This window comes from Sciurus carolinensis, chromosome 4 (assembly GCF_902686445.1).
Source record: "Sciurus carolinensis chromosome 4, mSciCar1.2, whole genome shotgun sequence".
Lineage (NCBI taxonomy): Eukaryota > Metazoa > Chordata > Mammalia > Rodentia > Sciuridae > Sciurus > Sciurus carolinensis.
The window spans coordinates 127754040-127772983 of NC_062216.1; the positions used below are offsets into that span (position 1 = coordinate 127754040).

The 18944-nt window shown below is 34.7% G+C and overlaps 1 protein-coding gene across 1 annotated transcript in view; it reads left to right on the plus strand.

Annotated features, from left to right (window-relative positions):
* Nucleotides 1-13422, plus strand: part of Rap1b (RAP1B, member of RAS oncogene family) — a 42585-nt gene extending 29163 nt beyond the window's left edge. The window contains exons 2-8 of the mRNA XM_047549206.1: nucleotides 4148-4230; nucleotides 5024-5092; nucleotides 6237-6293; nucleotides 7539-7679; nucleotides 9281-9424; nucleotides 9891-10007; nucleotides 12109-13422. Coding sequence (XP_047405162.1) covers nucleotides 4174-4230; nucleotides 5024-5092; nucleotides 6237-6293; nucleotides 7539-7679; nucleotides 9281-9424; nucleotides 9891-9977 — 555 coding nt within the window. The 5' untranslated portion in view covers nucleotides 4148-4173 and the 3' untranslated portion in view covers nucleotides 9978-10007; nucleotides 12109-13422. The remainder of the gene's footprint in view (nucleotides 1-4147; nucleotides 4231-5023; nucleotides 5093-6236; nucleotides 6294-7538; nucleotides 7680-9280; nucleotides 9425-9890; nucleotides 10008-12108) is intronic.
* The last annotated feature ends 5522 nt before the right edge of the window (nucleotides 13423-18944 follow it).

Sequence of the window (18944 nt, forward strand, 5' to 3'; positions counted from 1 at the left end):
TTGCTAGGCAAGTGCTCTACCACTGAGCTACATCTCTAGCCCCTCATTCTAGCAACAAATATTCATGGATAAATGCAGAAATGGAGAAGTGACCCACCTATCTCATTAAGAAATGAAGCCTCCACTGCCAACTCAGTTACCTTTATTTGTGAGGCAAGGAAATAAAAAACTTACTTAAGACAAACAGCAATTCCCATAAATATTTCCTTTTATATTTAATATCTCTAAGTGGTGATTTTATACTAGCTCAGTCAGTTGTGTTACGTTTTTGGGTTTCATAACACCAAAAAATTTCCTGGAACTGAATGTGGTCAGTCCCACCTCTACTTCCAAGAGAGGAAGGGTAGGGAATTGGGTGCTGTTTCCCTTGCAGCACCATTATTGGACAGAATTTTATATCATTGTACTTCAATTTCTTAGTAAACATGAAACATTGTTCTTCCTTTGAACTCTTGTTTGCAGTTTGTATGAGTGTCCTCATCCATAAGCTTCCATTTCTTAGAAAATAGTGACATTTGGGTTTAGGTTTTTTTGTAGCTTATTTTGTAAGGCTCTCTGAAAATCTTAGCCACTGTAGGCTTTCTAAATTAATCTACCCCAAAGAAAGATTTCTCTAATAGTGTATTTCCTAAATAGGTTCTTATTTTCTAAAGGTTAATCTTTAAAATAGGATTGGTTATTTAAACCTAGTCTTTCCTATCCTGATTTTAAACATTTTCTTGTATTGAGGCGTGTAATTAGTTGGTATAGACACAGCATTACAGAACATAAGTTGCTAATGAATTCCTGAATTCTACAGCACATTTCTTTCAGTCTTCCTGAGATTTAGGAAAATTCTTGACTATCAGCTAAGTTCTAGACCAGAATTTAAATTCGGTTTCTATAGATATGCCTTCTGCTCTAGCAGTTTAGAGGGGCTGTTGTATAATTGTTCCTTTTCTGAGAAACCCACAAGAAAGGTAGTTACCTCACAGATAAAGAGAAGAGGATAGAAAGAATATGTATGTAGTATAAAAAGACTGATTCAGGGTTTCTGAAGGTTTGAACAGAGGAAAGTATCTTAGTAATTTTTATTTTGAGGCCTCAGAATACCAGTTTAAAAAGTCGATTACTAAATGAGCCCAGTGGTGCACACCTATAATCCCAGCTAGTTGGTAGGCTGAGGCAGGAGACTCACAAGTTCAAGTCCTGGGGAACTTAGCAGACCCTGTCTCAAAAAGGGCCAGGGTTATAGCTCAGTGGTAGAGCACCCCTGGGTTTAATTCCCAGTACCACATGCTGCCCTCCCTAAAGTTTATTATTGAATAGTACTGTTTCATGATTTTTTAATAGTTATATTTCTTCCTAAACTATTAGAACATTTGAAAAGTAGGCCATAACTTCAGTTATTAGTGATTTTTGTCATTAACCTTGTAAATATAGGAGTTAAGGTTATTTTAAGGTATAAAAAAAGGACAGTAGTTCTTCTGAGAAGTGGCTATGATTTTGGGGTTTTGTTTTTGTTTTTGTTTTTTTTATACCAGGGATTGAACTCAGGGGTGCTTAAACCACTAAGCTACATTCCTAGTCTTTTTTATTTTGAGACATGATCTTAGTAAGTTGCTGAGAATGACTTTGAACTTAGAATCCTCTTGACTCTGCTTCCCGAGTTGCTGGGATTATAGGCATGTGCCACCGTGCTCGGCTGATTATGGCTTTGACAGTGTAAATTCATGATAAGAAAGCAGTTACTAAAGTCACAGTTTTTTGTGATAGTTGAGAAAAGACACATTGGAATTTCTGAGTGATAGAAGTGTTTTAATTTTTTTTTTTTTTTTTTTTTTTTTTGCGGTGCTGGGGATTGAACCCAGGGCCTTGTGCTTGCAAAGCAAGCACTCTACCACCTGAGCTATATCCCCAGCCCAAAGTGTTTTAATTCTTAATTGGTGTGTGTCTGTAGGTTACACAGATGTTGGCATAACAGTAGTTCTTAAGATCTGCTTGTTTCACTGGATGTAAAGTGTTCCCACAAATTAAAATTTTTGATTAGTGTAATCAAAACTATTCTCAGGTTCACAGACAGTCAAATGCTAGAAAGAGGCCATATAATTAACAGCCTCTCAATTACTAACCTTATGATAATGGACTAAGTGGAATAATTATAAAAAGATAGTGGTTGCTGTCAGTGTTTCAAGTTAAGTTAAACAATCACTCACCTTTTCCTGAGTTGGTTACCGGTTTTACTTATCTTCAACACTGAGTGTTCCAAGCCAGCTTGAATTAGATTAGGTTTTCTTGAACTTCTGTTTCCATTTGTTTCCTATGGAGCGGCACTCTCTTATTCAGTAAATGGAAACAAGACAGCCCAGGACAAACAAAACATGGGGATAAAACTTTTCACAAATAGATGAATATTCAAGTAGCTGAAGAATTAAAACTAGTGACAAAAATAGTTACCAAATAATACAACTCCATGTCAAAACCTGAAGGCGTTGCCTTATGCAAAGACCTACTTGGTTACAAATCCTAGTGTAACAATTAATTGAGGGATATGAGCTGAAGGAACCAAATTGTAGCACCCATCAACGTTGATACTGACTCATCTGATAAGTTCATAGAACAAACTGGACCGGAGGGAGCTTTTTGGTAAACCTGTTCCAAATGATACCAAATCAGGTCTTAATAAGTAAACTGAAATGATGAGATGATATTCAGTATCTGAAACAATACAAACCTGAAATTATTGACTATTTAATCAAAACACCATCCTGGGCAAAGCAGAATGCTGGTCTTATAAGGTTTGGGGGGAATTATGAGATTTAAAGATGCATAAACTTTAAAAGATCAGGAGTGAGTTGTCGACTGAAGAAGCACTGTCACTCAAGTGAGACAGTTGTTGATTGGTTGACATTCAAATGTTTTCATTGAAGGGAGTCCATTTTTGACTGACTGACTTTCAGGAAGAAGGGACCATCACTGTTTGATTCATTGTTTGCAGAAGCATTCTGGGATAAATTTTTATTGTGTGATTAAATTTGTTTAAGCCGGTTCTGGACTTGTTGCCATGAAAGAACTGTCATCTCTTGATTAAGACATTTTAAAACCTGTTCTGATGGCTGCTTTTATACTGAGGCTACTGACCATTTAATTTTTTTCCAGGAACTTGAGAGCTTTTATTCTCACGAAATCCCCTTTGAAATTTTTAGTATCATCTTTTCTTAGTATGATATTTGATAATGATAAACCTTTATAAGGGTTGTTTCCGTTTGATTTCATTTTTATTTTCTTTCGATTTCCACTTTTCCTCATAGTGAACACTCTAGACCTTTTTACAGACTGTGAACTCATACTTTTCAGTTCTGCTTTTATTCCAGATGATTTTCAGGTTCCTTGTCTGTACCTTTCCCTTACTTCAGGAATATGTGTTTGGGTATTTTGCTCTCTCTGCCAGCTTATTTACATTTACCATTTATCTGTTCCAGGGATTGACTAGGTAAATATTTTAGGCTTTATGGACCATATGGCCTCTTCTGCAACTACTTAACTCTGCTGCTATAACATGAAAGAAACTGCAGATAGTACACAAACACGTAACTGTGTTTCATTAAAACTTTGTATAGGGGCTGGGGATATATCTCAGTTGGCAAAGCGCTTGCCTAGCAAGCACAAGGCCCCAGGTTCAATCCCCAGCACCAGAAAAACAAAACAAAACAAAAAAACTAGTCTGGGAGTGGTGACTTATAAATGCAATCAATCCCAGCGACTCAAGAGCCTGAGGCAGGAGTATTGCAAGTTCCAGGGCAACATCAGCAACTTGACAAGACCCTGTCTCAAAATAAAAGGGGACTGTGGGGTACTGGAGATGTAGCTCAGTGATGGTGTATCCAGCTCCTCAAAAACAACCAGCCAACGAAAAAGAAAGCCCTTTATGTAGGACTGGGAGGTTTAGCTTGCCTGGCCTGAGTGGGTCCCTGGGTTTAATCCCCTCAGCACTATTTAAAAACAAACAAAACAACATAATAAACTGCTTTGTATGTAGTCCTATCCTATCTCATTCATCTTTCTAGACTGTTATATGAATGTGGACTAGTTATCACTTAAAATGAATCTATTTGTTTGAATATCTTATTTACGTAAACCTTTACTTATTTTTTTCTTCTTTAACAAGGTACTCAATTTTGACAAGTTTGCATCATGCGTGAATATAAGCTAGTCGTTCTTGGCTCAGGAGGGGTTGGAAAGTCTGCTCTGGTAAGTCATTCTCATAAAACCTAACTTTTTACACCAAGCTCTTTTTCTGTTGAATTTTAGGTTTCAATTATGTGTATTTGTTAAAGTGGTATTAACTTCTGAAGCAATACTATACTGTATTTTTCTTGTAGTTTTAGTGAGTTTTTAGGTTTATCTGGCTGGATTATATTTGAGATATGACAGAACATAGTTTGGGCTAAGTACAGAGAGTAAGAGCATATAAATATGTGTCTGTTTGCATTTCAGGACCAGATAGGAATTTGAATTTTGGAATTTTTTCTTGTGAGTAGGCTTATACTATGTATTTTATGTTAGAAATGTCAAAGCTTATAAAGTCTTTTTCTTTCTCTTTCTCCCTAGTAAGATAAACTATCTTACTTGGCCACTTCAGGTGGCCACCTAGCAAAGAATTTCACGTTTGGATCTAATTAACAACTGTGTATAGTATGGGATGAACTACTTTTTCAATGGTATCTAAAATAATGGAGAGGTATATTGATTGTGTTTACGTGTATACACAAAACTATTAATACCCAGTGAAATGTAAATGCTTTGTAAATAACTGACATTGAATTGTTTAGGAAATCATGACAAGAAAGTCTGAACCTGCTCAGCACAGATGCATTCTGGTTCTCCTCACCCCACCCCCATTCCCCAGATATTTTTGGTCCTCAGTTGGTTGAATCTGAGAATGTAGAACCCACAGATACAGAAGATCAACTGTAGTTTATAGTTTGCAAATTTAGATTTGTTCTTTTCTTTAGATGTATAAGGGTATGTTAATTTTTTTCAGACTGTACAATTTGTTCAAGGAATTTTTGTTGAAAAATATGATCCTACGATAGAAGATTCTTATAGAAAGGTAGGTTATTTTTAAAGTCCTTCTGATTTTAATAGAAATATAATAATTATAATGCCTTTATAATTACTGAATGTTTATATATGAAGTAGAATGAAGAGACAGTTAATTTTTAAAATTAATGGGAAAAACTCTTTCCTGGCATTGAATGTTTATAGTTTAGGAGAATCATAAACACTCATACACACATATTCACAGAGCTTTAAGTTTATCCTGACCCCTGAATTGTTAATTTGATACAGACTTTAGAACCCATTTCAAGTGGCAGCCCCATGTTCCCTTCTACCATCCCTATAAAGACCAGTTATTCTTTTAACCTAGAGACAGGAGTGCAGAAGTCTCCCTAACATTCCTATTTAATACCTCCTTGATAAAGTACCCCTGCTCACAGTAGGTAGGTGAATTCCTATGTCCAGTAACATAGCATATTACAATAAAACAATGTGCAGACATTTTTAATTTAGTATTTGTCTCCCCACATTTATGTTGTAGCCAGTCTGGCCCCTGCTGTTTTGCAAATATGGTGGGTTTTTTCCCTACTATGTCCACAGTCTACCAAAAACACTGGAAAATCCTTCCTGCTCCCCAACTGTGAAATTACTTTGCCTCTGTACTTCTAATTCTAAATAACTTTTTTCTCCCAGGAAATATTAGGTGAAAAGGGGGTACTAGGGATATGTAATTTATTTTGTAGCTATGGCATTGCTTCCTTGCTATTAGAATGCTTGTTCAAGTATTGTGGAGGCAATATAGTTACGTGGAGAAAAGATACATTTAAAGTATTATAGGAGAATTGATAGACAAAAATCACTGTTGATAGTATTGAAGTTATTTGTTGTTTTGTTCATTCATTCATTTATTTGAACTATTTTGGTATCATTTCTCATCCAGAATTAAGTGCTTAGTGATTCATTTTGAGACTGAGGCTTATTGACTTGTGAACATATGGTTTTGCACCTATTAGAAATTTGTTTTTTTTTTTTAACTTTTCAATGACTTAGTTGCTTTTTCTACTATTAAAGTTTTGCTCGATAATTACCTAGTAAAATTGCCATAATCTCCCTCTGTTTTTAATTTTAGCTTTTGTTTTTATTTGAGGTAGTCTTATATAAAATAACATAAAGGTGTATTTTAATTTTTTCTTTAGCAAGTTGAAGTAGATGCACAACAGTGTATGCTTGAAATCTTGGATACTGCAGGAACGGTATGTAAACAAATTACCAATGTATATGCAGTTTGTACAGTATTGACTTGTAAATGCTATTACTCTATATACAAATATTAGTTTACTTGAGTATTACTTGAATCAATATTTAAAGCTATTATATTCATAGTCTGAATTCAACTTCTTTTAATATTACCTTTTGTAATTGTAGTGCATCAGTTGAAGAATTTAGAAAAATTATTAGAATAAAAATTTTCATAGTCTCACTAGTGTTTTTAAAACAATATATTACCATATTTCAAATAATGCGGAAAAATACTTGGGCATACCTTTTTTCCTCAGTGGCACTGTAGTGATTTCATTGGTATCTTTTCTCCATCAAATTATTTATAGGCCAGTATATTAGTTCTTTCATTATAATTGTGAAATACACAATGCAGGTTTCCTTTATAAAGAAATGAGGTTTATTTTGGCTCACAATTCTGGAGGCACAAGTTCTAGGAATTACATTATTATGATGCCGCCTTTCAGTCAGTCCAGAGCATCCCATAGCAAGAGACAAGGAGCATGCATGTCTGTCTATCCCTCTGCTAATAAAGCCACCAAGATTAATCATGGGAGCGCCACCCTAATGACTTTAATCCTAATCACTTCTCAGAGACCCAAACTCTGAATGTTCATGATCTGTTAAGTTTCCACCCTCTTAATATCTCACAATGGGGATTAAATGTCAACATGTGAAACCTTGGCATATACTCACGTTATATTTAAACCACAATAGCCAACTAAATTTCTAAGTATCCAAAGATAAAGGGAAGATTTATTCTGGTCGTATGGTATGCATAATATTTGAGTGCCTGGCATATGCCAGACACTATTCTTACCCTCAAATACTCATAGTCTAGTGAAGGAGAAGTATGGGGAAATGGCAAGATGTGGGTAAACATTCTGATAGACACCCACATAACAAGAGTATTGTGAGCCTGGCTGTAATTTAGGGATACAATTGGGATGCTCTAGGGCTGATGATATATTTAAAAAGCTGCCTTTCAGTAGTTTTCAGAGACAGGATATTTCTATTCCACTTGAATATTTATTTTATATAAATCTTTAGTAAAATAAAACTTCCAGCTTTTCAAATAATAACTTGCCATGGACTGATTTTTATGAAGTGTTAAATAAAACTACAAAATTCTTCATTGGGCTATAATTATAGATTTTGGAAATAGTTACATTAACTGTCAAAACATTCAATTTTTTAACATTCCTTTCTTTGTACTTTAGGAACAATTTACAGCAATGAGGGATTTGTATATGAAAAATGGACAAGGCTTTGCTTTAGTTTATTCCATCACAGCACAGTCTACCTTTAATGATTTACAAGATCTGAGAGAACAAATTCTTCGAGTTAAAGACACTGATGATGTAAGCTGAATTTCTAATAATAATTTCATACCCCTTATTATAATGTATCCAATTTTAAAGTTTAAACCCAATTTAAAGTTCACGTATTGAGGGTGAAGGGTTCAGAACCTTTTTCTTTTTTAAAAGGTACAAATGTATCTTTACAAGTTTTCAAATATCATATATGGACTGGGGTTGTGGCTCAGTGGTAGCGTGCTCGCCTAGCAGGCGTGAGACCCTGGGTTCAATCCTCAGCACCACATAAAAAAATAAAAAAAACAAATATATATTCCCTCCTTTCCCCTTATCTTGTGAAAATTTAATGTTATACCTTTTTCCCCCTCTTCGGCACCAGGGATTAAATTCAGGGGCACTTAGCCATATCCTCAGCCCCTTTTTGTATTTTATTTAGAGACAGTCTTACTGAGTTGCTTAGGGTCTCACTAATTTGTGAGACTGGTTTGAAATCAGGATCCTCCTGTCGGAGCCTCCTAAGCCACTGGGATTACAGGTGTGTGCCACTGTGCCAGGTTATATCCTTCTGTTTTTAAAACATGCTTTTCGTGGGTAGGAATGTGGGATGTAAATGTTACTAATAGAGCAAATGATCTTCTGATAACATTTCTGGTAGATTTAAGAGCCTTCTAAACAAGAGTTATATGTAAATATAAACATCCAGCAACAATGACAGAGGAGGAGCATAGTAATAATTTTTAAAGGAAGGAAACCCTTCAGAGTTTCTGAATTATCTGTAATAGTGATTCCTAAAATAGATTGTGCATCAGAATTATCTATAGGAGTGGTTAAACATAAATTGCTGGACCCAGCCCTCAGAGTTTGACTTAGTACCTGAGGTAGGGCCCTGAATTGTACATTTCCAACAAATTTCCAGGTGATGTTGATGCTGCAGATCTGGGCACCACACTATAAGAACTGCTGTACTATAGTTTAATTTATTTTAAGTTGCATTAATTTATTTTAAGTTGCATTTTTATTATAAGCTGCATTAAACAAATATTTATTAAATGCCTAATAACAAACTCTTGTTCCAAGCCAAAATTTTCCACAAAATACTTTAGAAAATTGATTTGAAAATGCTCGGTAGTGGTTTGGTAGAATAAGCATTATTTTTACCTATAGTGTTCTTTTAAAATTAAAAATACCATATAATGTAAACACAGTGTGCCATTAATAATGACCTTGATTTTTAGCAAATTAAGTTAATTAAACCAAGTATGACATACCTTGTTTTCTAAAATTTTCCTGTGAAAGGTTCTAACTTGTATCTACATTACCTAGGTTATGTCCATTTTACTTAACATATATGAGAATTTTCGTTCTTTCTCTACTTCCCTTTTGAGTTATTCAGAGCTTTGACATCTCCATGAGAAGAGAAGGCAATAGAAATAATTGACAGTGCAGTTGACCTGAAAGTCTGTACTATTTGAGTCTTCCAAATTAACGTTGTTAAGGCTTTTCTAGTTTAACTGTAAATTTTATTTCATATTGTGTCTGAAATCATAGGAAAAGTAATCTTTAGGGTTGACTCTTAGAATTCTTTTTATTTGAATTTGTGTAATATATATACATACTTATTTTTATCCTCACAAATGTCTTTTCAGGTTCCCATGATTCTGGTTGGTAATAAGTGTGACTTGGAAGATGAAAGAGTTGTAGGAAAGGAACAAGGTCAAAATCTAGCAAGACAGTGGAACAACTGTGCATTCTTAGAATCTTCTGCAAAATCAAAAATAAATGTTAATGAGGTATGGTCAGATATACTTAACAGTTTTTTGTTTGAATTATTGTATTTAAAATTAATGGAAAAATGTGTGTGTGTGTTTAATACAATCCCAAGTTAATATGTAGTCAGAGTGACATGTTGATCTTACAGGCAGAAAAATTCTTGTTAAATATATGTATATAAATAACAGTACTATTTCAGTTACTAAATGTTTATACAGTGAAATTTATCACAGAAAAGGAAGACTAGATAGAAGATAGGAGTGGGGAAGACAGGTTAACTCATCAAGTGTATGAAAGATTTTATGTAAAAGACTAAATTTCAAAAAGGCATTCTTGGGCTATATGAACTTTTAAGGAGAACAATTTTAACCCCCCTCCAGAAGAACTTGGCACTTAGAAGAATACTTAGTTTTACTCTTCTTGTTTTCTGGTGGTACCTTTATGTCCATGGAAATTCAATTTGGGGGTTTTGTAATATGTTTGCAGATCTTTTATGACCTAGTGCGGCAAATTAACAGAAAAACTCCAGTGCCTGGGAAGGCCCGCAAAAAGTCATCATGTCAGCTGCTTTAATATACTAAATGCATTGTAGCTCTGAGCCAGGTATGTTGATTTATCTTTCCTCTAATTTTTAATCATACAACTTCATTAAGGACACTGTCAGGAAAGCAAGTGGATTTTTGGTTTTCGTTAGTTCTAAAAAGTAGATGGTTACATTCATGAATTAGTTTGATATCTTGTTAATTATTTCATTTACTTATCATCAGAAATAAGGTATTCTACATAAGCGATGACATATAAGTTTATTCAGGGGATGGAGATGTAGCTTAGTGGTAGAGCACTTGCTGGCACCCATAAGGGCCAGGGTTTATAACCCAACCCTGGGGAAGGGGAAAAAAAAAAAAAAAAGCAGGCAGTATAATGGTAAACAAGACAAACCTTATCTCCTTGCCTCTTTATTATAATAAGCTAATTAAGGTGTGATGGAAGAGAGAGACAAACAGTTGCAAAATGTCATAAATGCAATGAGAATAAATTCATTGTAGTACTAATAATAAAAATCCCTGACACATTTACCATGCGCCCAGAACTCTTAAGGGTCCCTATCTGTACATTAATCCAATTCTCACAACAATCCTCTGGGGCAAGAACTGTTATTCCCACATTATAGAGGAGGGAAGTGGGCACCAAACATGTCACTTGTGCAAGCCCCTCTGTTAGGGAATAGCAGAGCCAGAATTTGAATAGGAGTCCAACTTCTGAGTCCATGCTTAAACATTGTGTTATGATGGGTACTGTGGGAGCATATAATTGGGGCACCAGACCTGTCATATGCATAAGAATTCAGGAAAGTCTGTCAGAGTAGGAAACATTAAGCTGAGAGCTGAAGGACAAGTTGAAGTTAACTGTATTGGGCTAGAGGGTTCCCATACAGAGAAAAACACTAACATAATCCAGAGATGTGAGCAAAAGAAAACTGAGCATACAGTGTTTTTATGTGTATTTTGAAATCAGTCATATTAAATAGGATTAATAATTGTAAAGCTATTAGATCAGTGCCAGGTACATAGTAAACAATCAACTGCTGCTTTTTACCAATGAAAATGGTTTCCCATACAGTTATTATTAAGGCACTATTCACTATCCTCTTATCCTTTGGAACTTTTATTATTTGTGACTGTTTCCCCCAGTATTAAGTGGGCCCATATTATCATTATCTTTTATAGTTTATGTCCTTACTGTGTAGTTAGGGCCCTCTGTTTAGTGATAGATACTCTTATAATGATAATCTGTTGTACCTAACTGAATGCTTATTCTTACTTGGCATCACATATGTGCCTGAGCTTATACACCCCCATCGTTTCTTTCCAATTTGCTACTTTCAGTCTGCTAGGTTTTGGAAAACTGTATTACAGACTTCATTCAGACTCAGAATAAAGACCTGAGGTTCTAGGTATTTGTGAAAATAGTTTCAGCAGCCACATGTATATTAACAACCCTTCTGGAGCTTGCAACAAGTCTGATCCCCAGAAAAACAAGAGTTTTAATAAAAATTTTAAAAACGTATTTTAAAAGCTTAGGCATGTGTGTAGAAAGTCACTCAAAGTAAATAAATATTCCACAGACAGTTCAGATTTTACTTCTTTTACATTACAAATATTATTTTAAAACTAGTTTTCTCTAAAGAAAAAATTAATTATATGTGGTCCTTAATATAGTACCAAATTTTTTGATATTTAAAATTTGATAGAATCTATATAAATATGAAATTTGGAAGTAATAAAACTCAACTATAAAGTGGTAAAAAAAAAATCATGAAATAAATTCTGAAAAGATATGAATCAAAGTGCTGTGAATAGCATGGAACCACCTAACGTAAGAAATAGTTACAGGTGTTAAATGTTGAATCTCTGAACCCAGATTTTAGCTACTCTTTTAAAAGAATAAGGAAGCAAAGTCTTAACTTTTCTCATACTAGAAACCCTGGTTTTCAAGAGAACACTAGACTAGATTTCAACTCTTTGGAATGCAAAGATGAAAATGTCTTTGCTGTGAGTTGTGGTACATTGTCATTTCTGTAATGACTGGAACAATAGTCTGTAGTATATTCATTTCTGATACTTTAAAAATGTTGTTTTACTATTTCCTTTAATACACTGGGTTCAATTACTATATATATATATTTTTTTTTTCCTTTTGACAGGTCTGAAGAACTGTTGCCCAATTCAACAGTGCCAGCATTCCAACTTTGTTAAACCTACCAACATCTTAAATGGACTTTCCTGTGGTGGTACCCTTTAAGAGGCGGATGAAAGCTACTATATCAGTTTGCACATTCTAATCACTTTTCAGTATCACAAGAGAGATTTTTACTTATATAATAGTCCTAGAGTATGCAGCTGGTAAAACCAGAGGCTACATCCAGTATTACTGCTAAGAGACATTCTTCATCCACCAATGTTGTACATGTATGAAAATGGTGTACTGTATACTTTAACACGCCCCATACTTTGTATTGGAGAGTACAATAATGTAAATCCTGAAAGCACCACTATTTTAGCATAATAAAAGAAAGTCCAAAGAGCTCCTATATAGACTACTCCAGATAACTTTGCTTCTTTGATACTTGTAGCTTATTGTAATTTTTTTTAAATCCAAGGTCATTATCATTGTATTGTACAAATAAGCGCTTTGATTAACACAGCTATATAGTTTTTTTAATTTTTCAAAAACCTGTGGAGACAGTGATCTTGTCTTTAAAATATAGTCCTTTCAGTATGATGTCTTAGATTTAAAGACGTTGCCTTTAATATCTGTTGGGAAGGAAATGTCCAGACTTTTCAAATCTCCTTATTATGTGTTTCCTTTTTTGTTTACATAGGGAACAATGTTTGTAGTTGTGTGTACAGTGGGGGTCTACAACAAGAAGTGTATATTTTCAAACAATTTTTTAATGATTTAACAATTTTTGTAAATCATTTTCAGGCTTCTGCAGCTGTAGATTCTCACTGTGAATCCCTTGCTTGCTCATGCATAAGTGTATTTGCAATACCAAATATACAGGTTTAGTATTTTTGCCTGTTAGTGATTGTTTCACATGTGTAACGTTTTGGTTGAGATGTTAAATGGTGGACGAGTACTGTGGATGTGAATGTGGGAAGTAATTTTAATCATGTATAATTGGTCACAAGGCCTAATTTGCAGTAACTATTGCTGTTTTATTTAACAATGCCTTGTTGCTTTGTATGCATTAACGTTTGGGTGTAAAGATTGTGTGTCTATCCAACAGGGAGCCACAGTATTTAAATTGACCAACCTAATGTTACAACTACTTTGAGGTGGCCAAATGTAAACTAAAAGCCTTAATTAAAGTGGTGCAATTTTGTATAACTTAGCATCAGTAGTTCAATAAATTTGGATTGCCATGCAAGGGCTTGCATTATAATTACTTGCCACTTGAATGTGTTTTGTGTAATGTTTTAACAGTGCTAGTAAATAAATATGGGTTTACCTTCTTTTTAAATGTAATAGGTGTTATTTTACACATTCTGATTTTATAATTTAACATGAGTAAACTAGACTTAATTAATTCCAGGAAAAATGAGTGAAAGATGTCAGGGTTTTTTTCTAGTATTTGAAGATTCACATAACCACCTTTTGAGCTTTTCTTTGAGAAAGAATTTTGTAAATCAGGCAATATTACTTATGAATAAATGCCTTTGGGTTGACATTCAGTAACTCTTTGGGGTGAAGGAGGAAGGATTGAAAATACTTTGGATGCTAAACTGGATTTTTTAATATAGAATGAAGTTATAGTTAGAATATTATGGTTATAAAAATCTTTGAATGACATGGACTTAAGTACAACTTTGTTTTTAAGAGGTCTTTGTCTTAAGTGTGCTTTAATTCACTTCTTTTGTGAAATTTGTAAAAGTTTTCAGTTTTTCATAGTATTTACCAGCCACTGGAACAATTAAGTAGAACCTTCTTGTATACTAATCCCCCTAAATACACATTATTTGATTGGGACATGAAAGCCTTTCATTTTAAGGAGACAAAAGTCTTAACTTACAAGTTTAACTCACAGAATTCCATGTATGGAAAGGCCTAAAGAAAAAAATATATATATTTATATATGTATGTTTTTGCAGAAGCCCCTACTATGAGAGGCTGTTTTTATAACCTGGGGGGTAGCATGTGGATTAAGCCCCCACAAACAGTACTGGAACACTAAAAATCCATTGAGGGTGCCAATCATTAATCAAATATTTATTGCCTACCAATATATACCAGGCACAGTTCGAAACTCTTTAGAACAACTAAATATTCATTCAGCAAAAAAGTGTCAAGAATTTTTCTAGACCTTCAGATATAGCAGCAACCAAAGTCAACTAAAACCCTGCACACCTAGAATTTATTTCTGTTGTAGGGTTTCTCAGGCTTGGTACTGTTAAAAAGCTGGATAATTTTTTGTGCAGGCTGTCTTGTGCATTGTAAGATTTTAGTGGCATCGCTGCTTTCTGCCTCCTAGAATGCCGATAACACCCAAGTTGTGACAGCCAAAGATTTTTCCAGACATTATCAAGGGTCTTCAGGTTGCACTGGGGGCAGGGAGGGCAAAATCACTCCCAAATGAGAATTGATTTGGTGGGAAAAACACGTTAGTTGCACACAAGTATTAGGATTACAAAATGGAAGTTTAGTAAATACAAATATGGCCTCTTCCTAAGTTTTCTAGTCCCAGCTCTGCTGTTTCATAGCATGTGACCTTGGTTAGGTGCCTTCATTTCTTCATTTGTTAAATGAGGATAGGAACAGCACCTACTTCATAAAAGTTAGAATGAATGCCAGTGCCATTCTCTAGGTTAGTTTCGTTTTTTGTTTTGTTTTTAATGCTAATAGAAATAGAGCCAGTGGGTTTGGCAAAAAGCACCTTTGCAAAGTAGAAGCTGCAGCCGAAGGAATGCAAATCATACATAAATGTACCTTTCGGTGCTTAGATTCAATGATACTAAAATAATTTAGTCAGAAAGGTCTCAGTTGCTTTTCAAGTCCCCAAGGATACTTGGAGAAACAAATTTTAATGTGTAACATCGAAATTAGAATCAAACTCACCACTGCAACATTTTTCTTTTAGTTTAATCTGTGTCTTCATTGAATTTAATCTCCCATCTAATATGGTCTCCTTCCTTTTGATTCTTGGAAATGTGAAAAGGAGTTAGAGGGATTTTTTTGGCAATTTTTTTTATTTGTTCTAATTGGTTATACATGACAGTAGAATGCATTTTGACACATTGTACACAAATAGAACACAACTTCTTATTCCTCTGGCTGTCCATAGTTCTATCACACCAGTACTGTAATCATACATGTATATAGGGTAATAATGTCTATCTCATTCTACTGTCCTTCCCATCCCCACTGCCCCACCCCTTTTTTCCCCTCTGCACAATCCAAAGTTCTTTCATTCTTCCCTACCCACCACTACCCCCACTATGAATCATCGTAAGCTTATCAGAGAGAATATTTGGCCTTTGGTTTTTTGGGATTGACTTATTTCACTTGGCGTGATATTCTCTAGTTCCATCCATTTACCTGAAAATGCCATAATTTCATTCTTCTTTAAGACTTAGTAATATTCATTGTGTATATGTACCACATTTTATTTGTCCATCTGTTGAATGTCATCTAGCTTAGTTCCATAGTTTAGCTATTGTGAATTGAGCTGCTATAAACATTGATGTGGCTGCCTCACTATAGTATGCTGATTTAAAGTCTTTGGGGTATACACTGAGGAGTAGGAAAAGTTACAGTATTTTATAATTAATCTTCCTATTACTTTAGAAATCTTGAAGTGTTTGCAGACTTGAATGTCATAAACTGTCAGTGAGCCTTAACATTGTGGTCTTTATAAGACTCTAAAAAATTTTCTATAACTTGTTATAGTGCATCAGTACATCTGAACTTTATGGAACTTTTTTTATGTGATGCTGGGAATCAAACCAAGGACCTCAAACCTTCTAAGCAAGCACTTTGCCCCTAAGTCATACCCCCAGCATCATCTGGTGCTTTTTGAATTCATGAGAGAAGTATGGTAGATTCAGAGAGTAGAACTAAATATATGTCTCCTTAGCTATTGAGAGGAAAATGCTTGAGTCTGTTGGGATACTTAATGGTGATGATAATGATACTTGCCCAAAATGGCCACTTATTAATGGAGCAACTTAATTAAGTCTGTAGGCTTGCTATGTATGTATCTTTTAAAAGTAGAAATAAAATGCTTATTACTAAGTAGGTCTATTTTCTAAATGCTGCCCTGTAAGTATTCTGTATTATGTGTGTTTTGAACTTGCTTCCCTAAAACATCCCTTTAAAAAAGAGGCCCGTAGGTTATTGGTGTTAGGAATTAAAGGTTTTAGCCAAAATTAGGGATATCTGCCTGATTGTTGTATTTATGAATCAATAAGTGTACCAAGTATCTGCCATGTTCTAGGCACTGTTAACAGTGCTGGATATATATTAGGGATGTCTTGTTCACATGAAGAAACAACAAACAAAACTGTTGATAACAGTTTGTTAAACTTTGACAGAGGTTTCCATTTGGGACATTTTAATAATTTTACAAAAGCATACTATCATTTTTCATGTGTTCAAAGATTTTTATCATTTATAGGCAGTCATTAATTATGTTTAAAAGGAATTGAATCCAGAGGCACTGTACCACTGATCTGCATCTCCAACCCTTTTTATTTATTTATTTATTTTATTTTGAGAAGGTCTCACTAAATTGCTGAGTGTGGCCTCAGATTTGCAGTTCTCCTGCCTCAGCCTCCCAAATCACTGGGATTACAGGCATGGGCCACCATGCCTGGCAGCTACCACTTGATTTTATTATAAACCTAGCTTTGTTATGAACCTAACTAAATCTGGTTTTCTTTAAGAATGACATAGATGCGAATTATCCAGATTCAGCTTTTGGTTCAAAATGCAGCGCTTTTTCTGAAAACTAACCACAGCTCTTACAGAATTTTTATGTGAATAATAAATTCACTTAAGTCATAGACAAAGATCAGAAGCCTTTCATGTATTCATCAGCTGCCATAATAATAATTCAGATTTCTTTTTATAGTATAGTTTGTAACCCCTATGAACATTAGTTTCAGAAAGGGAAATTATTACTGTTAACACTTTTTAATGTGCAGTGCCCAAGACTAGGGGCAGAGGGAAGTAGGAAGGAGTAAATGATATAATAAACCTAGTCTCTGCTGGCATGTTGTTTAATGAGTCATTTGTGGGAAGAACCAGTCATATACATTATCAAATTTAGTAACATCTAACCATATTCAGTTTCATACTCTTAAAATATTGTACATTTTACTATATAAGAACTTTTATTTATATTCCCAACTATTAGATTTAGTTGTCTATTAACAGACCAATGTTAATTCATTATATTCCCTGAGAAAATCAACAAATAATGAACTTTAGGACTGACAGAAAAAGCAAGTATCTTTCATACCAGAAATGGAATGCAACTGGGTGGGTAGGGTATAGAGTGGATAGTTACCAGGGGCCCTCCTTTGTACTAAATGGGAGTAATACAACTAAAGCAACAAATTTGATAGCCCAGGGAGGGGTAACGATGGAGCAAGAGTTCTCCATAACCAGTTTGGAGATGGGTCAATAAGCTGTGGTGAGAATGGAAACCCAAGAAACTGCAGAGGAATAACGGGGGAACTGGTTAATGACTTAGATGCAGGGGCTAAAGGAAAAGAAAAAAATGAGATGTCTGACAATAGTAGAAGAACCAAGCATTTAGCACCAATGATAATAAAATAGAGAAGCTCTCGAGGATTTGTGGTTTTGAGTACGACAGGAAAAGAACTTTTTGGTAGGATGAAGTTTAGATTAAGTAAAATATTTAGATTTGTAGCTTCTGGTGGGAGCCAAATTTGAACAGTTGCCCCTTGAAGTTATTGATATAACAGGAAGCAACTGAAACCGTGTGAATGAAATTATTTTCATAAGAATTAAGCATAAAAAGAAATAGGAAAACCTGGCATAAGCAAGCCTTGGATGGGAAGAAAGTTTGCATTACAAAGGCATACTATTACAAAGACAAGGACAGAAGAAAGCAAATAGCTATGCAATAGCAAATTCTGCATCTTTGGCAAGCAGCAAGATACTGTTGTTCCTTTCTACATGTTCTACATTATAAACCAGCAGTCGTTTCATTCTTTAGACATGTCATAATTTATGCCTCTTAATGTACCTTATTAGTGGGGAATTGCCTACTAAAGAGATGATAGGACAATTTTCGAAATGCCGTTCTCTAGTACCAGTTCTGTGTATATTCGTGCAGCAACTAAGTCAGTGTCAGAGCCAGTGCTGGCAATCCATTCAAATTCAGCTGCACCAAAGCCTTAAGTCATCTCAAATACATGTCATTGCAGTGTGTCTCCACCTACTTTCTTGATGATGTAAACATTTTTTCTCTCATTTTTCTTAAATGACATTTTGGCACGACACAAAATGTTAGGGAGATAAATCCTTATTAACTGGATTCTCACATTACTCCATTTTATACTATGTTCTGGGGGGGGGGGAAAGCATTCATGTCCTAAACATTATTTATTAGTTTCTGATAGCTGCTCTTACAAATTTGATGGTTTAAAGCACCAGATGTGTACAGTTCTGGAGGCCAAAAGTGCAATATCAGAATGTTGCCATGGCTGCCCCCCCCCCAATTATAGAAGAGAACCATTCCTTGGCATTACACCAACTCACCTCAGTCTCTACCTTCATCTTCATATCACTTTAGTGTATCTAGTATCCCTCTTCCTTTCTCTTATAAGGTGGTTTAGAGCCTGCCTGAATTATTCAGGATAATTTCACATTAAGACCCTTAAGCTTATCTCCAAAGACCCTCTTTTCAAATGATGGGAACATTTTACAAGTGGGGATTGGTATGTGGACATAATCTTTGGGAGCCATTATCAGCTGACCCACATGGTGTTTTACTAATTTAACAAAGACTAG